Below are 7,201 nucleotides of genomic sequence, written 5' to 3'. Positions count from 1 at the left end.
ATGATTTGAAGAGCTATTTCCCATGGAGTCCAGTAGAGGGCAGAGCCTCAGTGAGAAAAAACAGTAAAATTCATTCATTCATTCATTCATCTTCTAACCGCTTCATCCTCTTGAGGGTCGCGGGGGGGCTGGAGCCTATCCCAGCTGACATCGGGCGAGAGGCAGGGTACACCCTGGACAGGTCGCCAGACTATCGCAGGGCTGACACATAGAGACAAACAACCATTCACGCTCACATTCACACCTATGGTCAATTTAGAGTTATCAATTAACCTAGTCCCCAATCTGCATGTCTTTGGACTGTGGGAGGAAGCCGGAGTGCCTGGAGAGAACCCACGCTGACACGGGGAGAACATGCAAACTCCGCACAGAAGGGCTCCCACGCCCGGGATCAAACCGGCAACCCTCTTGCTGTGAGGCGACAGTGCTAACCACCACACCAATGTGCCGCCCAAAACAGTAAAATTGTGGGATGTAATGCGAAAACATAGTAACAGAGACAGAATGGAGTCGTGAAGGAAAAAAATTTCTATCTTTATTTGAAAGTCTCAAATAAAGTGCAAAATACACATAAATGATTTCAAATATATAGGCCTAACACTATATATTGTTTAATGCAACTGTATCATCGGTTATATTAAATGCTGCCTTCTCAGAATTCCCTGTGGCAGATGAAATGATACGCACAGGGGAAGTACTACAGCCATACCATGCAAGTCCTCAATTAAGTCAACTCAATACAGATATCTATTAGACTTTCTAATTAACAAATTATTATTGACTAACAATAATAGCACTTTGTTGTCTTTGCTATCATATAATTTTCAGTTTTCAGAAGGATTGTGGTGTTTTCTTCCCCATCATGTTCTTTTTTGTATTTTTCTCTGGTTTCAGTAAGATAACATAACATTTTGGAACAAATATACAAATGAGCAGTCCAAAACTGGAGGCCAGAATAGCAAATATCTCCACAGCAACACTGAACTTCCCAGGGGAGCTGACATATGCTGGAATAAAGGTGATCCATACTGCACAGAATATCAGCATGCTAAAAGTGATAAATTTGGCCTCATTGAAATTATCAGGGAGTTTTCGGGCCAGAAATGCAAGAATAAAACATAACATGGCCAGAAGACCTACATACCCAAGAACAGCCCAAAAGCCTACAGCTGAACCCAGAGCGCACTCTAATATGATTCTGTCCTTAAACTGTTTAAAGTTCTTGAATGGAAAAGGAGGTGAAATTGTTAACCAGAGGATACATATGATAACTTGTACAAGAGTGAAAGCCAGAACACTGAGCCTCTGCTGTGCAGGCCCAAACCATTTCATCACATTACTACCAGGAAGTGTTGCCCTGAAGGCCATTAACACCACTATAGTTTTCCCCAGAACACATGAGATACAGAGGACAAAGGTGATGCCAAATGCTGTGTGTCGCAGCATGCAGGACCACTCAGAGGGCCGGCCGATGAAGGTCAGAGAACACAGGAAACACAGAGTCAAGGAGAAGAGCAGCAGGAAGCTCAGCTCAGAGTTGTTGGCTCTGACAACAGGAGTTTTCCTGTATCTGAAGAAAATGAATGCCACAACAGCAGTGATGCATGTTCCCAGTATGGACGCTGCAGTGAGCAGTGCTCCCATTATCTCTTTATATGATAGAAACTCTACCTCCTTCTTTACACAGGCATCTCTTCTGTCATTTGACCAGAACTCAGGGTGGCATTGCACACAGGTGACAGAATCTGAAAAAGAATATAAAAGTAGTTGTAAGGCTTGCTGAGTGCGTTTGCCTTTGGTTTTGTCTTAAGGTTCCATCTGTTTTACGCGTGCAAGAACAACACTACATGATTACCAGATAATAAATGTATAACCTTGTAACAGTTACATGATACCATCATTAATGATTTGGATGTTTCATTTCAAGCATCGTAGTTAGTAGGTATTTTTCATTAATATTCTACTTCTTAATAACTGAGCATTATATCCATATATGTATCTATCTATATCTATCTATCTATCTATCTAACTATCTATCTATATATATATATATATATATATATATGTATATATGTATGTATGTATATATTTATTCATTCTAAACTTGAAAATATCTGCATGGTCAGGTACCACTCGGAAAAGGACAAAGATACTATGGGCCTTTTTTTTTTAATTTGAGTGAGCTGACCCATACTGGCCATTTTTCTATAACTTTTGCACACATTATTATTTTGCAACACCTGTACTGTTGCTTATTTCTCCCTCTACACATGTTAAACAGTCATAGCAGCAGACAGGCTTTCCTTTCTGGAGAACCTTGCGAGTTCCTGGACGACACTTCTTACTGCAAACTGACACAGGCACCTGCAAACACAAATTGATTATGAGAAAATATACATACATTCACTTTGACAAGATGTTTTTGTAAGCCTTCACTATTAACTTTGGTGCATCAAAATCTTCATTTAAAATTCAAAATTATGATCTAATAACAATAAGTTATAGCAAAATATTAATATGAAATAGACTGGACCTAGTCATGACAGTGATCAAATCATAGCTCACCTGTTGTGAGTTGTTTGCCCAAATTAAAGACTTATTTTGCAGATTCAGCTGTTTGTCTGCAGGTAAAGATGCATCATAAAAACCAACTGTGACAAAGTCCACAATGCCATTTTCTGTTGGCTGCCAGTTTATAATTTCATACTTTGCTGCTGGGTCTCCATTCTCATTAAAGTAAACTTCCTCTCCTTCCTTTGTTTTGAAGTGAACCCTTTTTATGTGTTGTAAAATCTGCGAAGATGTGCATCAATGTAGATCATTATCTGACACAATTTTGTAGGCATATTGGCTCAACAGTATGACTGACAGACTGCAAAAAATATTTGGAGTTTAAAATGGTATCCCTGTTAATATGAATTTATATAAAAGCTATAATTCAAGTCTTTGTTGTTCAACTCACCGTATATGGATCTAACTGCATCTTGTTACATGTTTTATTACAGCTGAGCATACTATGAAATGCATGGGCCACAGCATACACTCCTTTATAGACATTGTTAAAGATAGGCATGAGCGACATATCAGTGAAGCTGTTGTGTACTCCAGTCAGATCCTCGTGTCCAGTACATTCTCTCTGATTCTCTGTGGACAACTTTGACTGCTTGAACTTACAGCTGAATAATGTCTCCCAAAACTCTGTAAATAGTTCATTACCAGGTGAATTGAGAGGCTTCACATCCAACATAAACTCTCTCATGCCACTGACATGTGCTTTGGGGATGGACAGGCCTATGGCACCATCCAGAATGTGATGCTTATCTATGGCTACAGTTCGGGGATCAAAGATCCAGCCCTCACTGCCGACCCACTGGTACCTAGTCAAGTTGTGGTGAGACATCTCGTGTATTAGAATATAAAAATCCAGGTTTGAGAGGAAAGCAACAATCACCTTAGAAGTGGAAGCTTTGATAATGTCAATTATCTTTTGTATTTTGTCTGGTGGATCTGTTCTAAAGAAAGACACAGAGTACTCCAGACAGATGCCCAGCTGCTGGGCTGTTTCTGTAAATGTGGCCATGCCCTTGTTCCCATAATCATCATTTGTTCTCACAGCCCCAACCCAAGTCCAACCAAAGTGCTTGACCAACTGTGCCAGGGCTCTGCTCTGGTAGTAGTCACTGGGTATTGTCCTGAGGAAGGATGGGTACTTGGTTTTATCACTGAGACAAGCACACGTGGCAAAGTGGCTGATCTAGCAGAAAAAAAGAAGTGGTAGCCCAGGATAAAGATGTAACTTTTAAAGTGTTTATAGAATGAACTAAAATTATTTTAAAACTCATTTTGCAATGGCAAACTGGAATAATTACTGTATATTTATTTGTTTTTTTACAAACAGAAATCAATTTTTCTGAGTCTTACCCACCATTGGAATATGAAAAGGTCCGATGACAGTAGCCATAGCCATGCAAAGAGAGGAAGGGGCCTCTCCCATAATGGCCTGCACTTGGGCTGGTCTGGTACAAGGTGCCTGGGATGGTCCAAATAAAACCTCATTACCATTAGCCAAAGCCAGGGTAAATCTCACACTTCTGGCAATTGAGGCACAGGCATCATAGAACTGATAGCCCAGAGAGATTCCAGGCAGAAGTTCTGTACTGTTATTAATCTCCTCTATGGCAAAGAGCATAGCCTGGGTATACTGGAAACCTCTGAAATTCAAACTTCATGCAGACAGTTATAGTTAACATTTTTGAAATGATACTTGAAATAGAATAAATTACATGCCAAATTAAAGTTGTTCATGGTATTAATACAAACAAAACGGAATATTTGTTATTATAATACTTTGTTTTCCTTAGATATTAAAAATCGAAATACATTTTTACAGTATAATTTACCCTGTGCATTGCAGTGGAGGTGGTTTGTGCATGTAGGTGTCTTTTCTTTCTTTCCAGCTGCCATGAAAAGAGAAGATTCCCCCCAAAATAATTTCCCCATTCTTAAATAACTGGGGGTTCTCAGGATCCCCTCTTCGCCTGCACACCAGCTCCTCAGCCTGAGAGAACGATGCCACCAGCAACAGCTGTAAAAGTGCCCAACCCATGCTCCGGCCAGCTCTGTGTGGGAGTCATACTATCTTAGAGAGCTAAACCACTGGGTGGCATCAAATGTACTTTGATGTAAATTCAGAGCTTGCACTGGTATTTATACATTTTGGAGCAGCATGTGTAATAAGAATAGAGCCGCAATGTTTTCTTTCTCTGTAAAATTACAAGGCGGGGCAAGAGGAAGGAGGTTCCCACACAGAAAAAATGTTTGAGGCCTTTGCACACACATTTATTGCATTAAAAATTCTTCCAGTGCCCAAGACATTTTGCCTACATCTCTGTTTAAGTATTTCATGAGCTTTGTTGGTCTTTGTGTGCTCTGTGTAATTGATAACCCTCAGATATCTGTGTATGTCCCTGCTTATTAAAATAAAGCTTTTGTTGACCACATTATTCTGATCGCCAACGTAGGTATCTTTGAGTCAGCCCTGCAGAGATCCACCTTTTTTCTGGATGACTGAAGTTTGTCAGTTGCCGTTGGCAATTATGCCTCCTCAACTGAAAATCGGTCTTATGGTGATCCCCAAGGTCCGGTCCTTGGTACCTTTATGTTTGCCTTTTATCGTCTTTCCCTCAGACAGATAAGTCATTTTAAAATTAAGTTTGGTCACTGTTTCACAGATGATATTCATCAATATATTTTATTTAAATTTAAATTTAAATTGGTATAATGTAATGCAAGTTCAAGTTCAAGTTCAACTTCATTTATATAGCACATTACACACAACAAGGTTGATTCAAAGTGCTTTACACCACATACCAAGGAAAAACATATAAACAAACAAGTAAACACCATATACAGTTAAAAGCTAAAGAAAAGAAATATGTTTTAAGGTTACTCTTGAAAGTGTCTATAGTGGGGGAGAAACAGAAGGGGAGGAAGGGAATTCCACAGCTTTGGGGCAGCTATTGAGAAGGCCCTGTCCCCATAGCACTTTGTTCTTGTTCTGTGGACAGAGAGTAGTTGTTGGTCAGAAGACCTCAGTGCTCTGGCAGTGTGATAAGGGGATAGGAGTTCGGTGATATGGGGCCGAGGGGGGGTGAGTCACTGATGGAAACACTGAAGGATCTGTTTGATAAGTATGATGAAAACCAGTGTAAGGCAGAACCAGAGACCCCCACCCATCTGTGTAATCTGTTTATGAGAATGGAGTGATCTACTGTGTCAAAAGCTGCGGTGAGATCCAGGAGCAGGACGATGGAGCAGCCTGGTTCTCAGCGGTGGCCACAGCAGCTCCAGGTACGGCAGTCTGAGAGACCAGGTGTGGATGGGCAGACTCGGCGGGGGAGAGTTGTGGTGAGAGAATGTGATCCAGCCCTGGAGATTGGTGCAACAGAGTCGAGGGTGGATGAGACTGCTCCTCTTGTGGCTGAGAGCGGGGGATGCTAGAGTGCCTGATCACAGCCTCCCTTGCAGCGAAAGGAGGAAGACTTCCCCAGATGTTTGCTTTTCTGCCCTACGGAGGACCGGATGGCTGACCGATCGGTACCATCAGCAGGAGGGCAGACGGCCAGCGGAGAGGAGGCAGCAGCACCAGACGCAGGCAGCAAGGAGGACAGGTCGGATGGTGGCGCCTTGGCAGGCAGAATCATTTCGCCACAAACCACATCCATCCAGAGCGGCGGGTGTGCAGACCGGCTTGGTGTGGAGCTAAGGAACGGGATAGGCTTGGCTCATATTTTGGTCCAGCAGCCGGGGGTGAGAGCACCATCCCGGCAGCTGCTGTAGGTGGAGCCCACAGGGCCGCTGGAGGTGGGGAAGTCACTGCTGCTGTTGCTGGAACACAGTCTGGTTCCACGGGAGGAGAAGGAGCAACATCAGCCAAAGGAACAGCCTTAGCCATGGGGACATCAGCAGGGTGAACTGCAACATCAGGTGGTAGCATGGCAAAGTGGTTTGTGAGATTGAGGGACGGAAGTGAGGGGGGATTCTTCCTCTGGCCACTGACAGTCACCACTGATGGAAGCCTGGGCCTGGTGGTAGCCTGGAGGCCTGGTGGTAGCCTGGAGGCCTGGTGGAAGCCCGGGCCTGGTGGTAGCCTGGAGGCCTGGTGGTAGCCTGGAGACCTGGAGGTAGTCTGGGATAGCTGGTAGCCTTGAGGCCTGGAGGTAGCCCAGCTGCAATAGCTAAGGCTAGTGTTTGGTCCAGTATCACTCTTAAATTATACTTTCAGTCCCAAATCTCACTTCCTACTTTGTACAAAAATGTTACAACATCCACCAGTTAAGTTTAAAGATGGAATTATAAAGGATTGCTAAGATATTTCACAGATTCACGTTCTCCTCTCACTGTGACTCTGTCTTCACTGTGGTCCTCCACAGTGAGTGCCAAGGTAATAATACACTGTTAGAGTACTCAATTATTCCTTGGTGTTGTCTTTGATTCTGCCTTAAAATTTGACCGACAAATCAATACTGTTGTCAAAGGGTGCTTTTTCCAGCTCTGAAACATCTCCAAAATCAAACCTTTCCTTTCTTCAAACCACTTAAAAACCATCACAAATGCCTTGATCACCTCCCGAGTGGACTATGGCAATGCATTATTTCTGGGTGTCCCTAAATCTACCTTGTCATGCCTGCAGCTTGTCCAG

The 7,201-nt window shown here is 42.6% G+C and overlaps 1 protein-coding gene across 1 annotated transcript; it reads right to left on the bottom strand.

Moving 5' to 3' along the window:
• Positions 1 to 831: 831 nt before the first annotated feature.
• Positions 832 to 4,606, bottom strand: LOC125888564 (extracellular calcium-sensing receptor-like). The gene is made up of 6 exons (XM_049575968.1): positions 4,401 to 4,606; positions 3,926 to 4,223; positions 2,963 to 3,754; positions 2,566 to 2,793; positions 2,241 to 2,364; positions 832 to 1,745 (listed from the first exon to the last, which is right to left on the bottom strand). The coding sequence occupies exons 1-6, from the start codon at positions 4,604 to 4,606 to the stop codon at positions 832 to 834; spliced, it is 2,562 nt and encodes an 853-aa protein (XP_049431925.1).
• Between the last annotated feature and the right edge of the window lie 2,595 nt (positions 4,607 to 7,201).

Source organism: Epinephelus fuscoguttatus, linkage group LG5, assembly GCF_011397635.1.
Source record: "Epinephelus fuscoguttatus linkage group LG5, E.fuscoguttatus.final_Chr_v1".
NCBI lineage: Eukaryota > Metazoa > Chordata > Actinopteri > Perciformes > Serranidae > Epinephelus > Epinephelus fuscoguttatus.
This window is presented reverse-complemented; position numbering and strand designations above follow the sequence as displayed.

Bases quoted from the DNA above. Each gene is read 5' to 3' on its own strand.
- LOC125888564 (XM_049575968.1), bottom strand. From the start codon at position 4,606: ATGGGTTGGGCACTTTTACAGCTGTTGCTGGTGGCATCGTTCTCTCAG. The intron at 3,755-3,925 runs GTGGGTAAGACT...TTTTTCTGCTAG, and splicing joins GACCTTTTCATATTCCAATG to ATCAGCCACTTTGCCACGTG. The intron at 2,365-2,565 runs GTGAGCTATGAT...TTGTGTTTGCAG, and splicing joins GGGCAAACAACTCACAACAG to GTGCCTGTGTCAGTTTGCAG.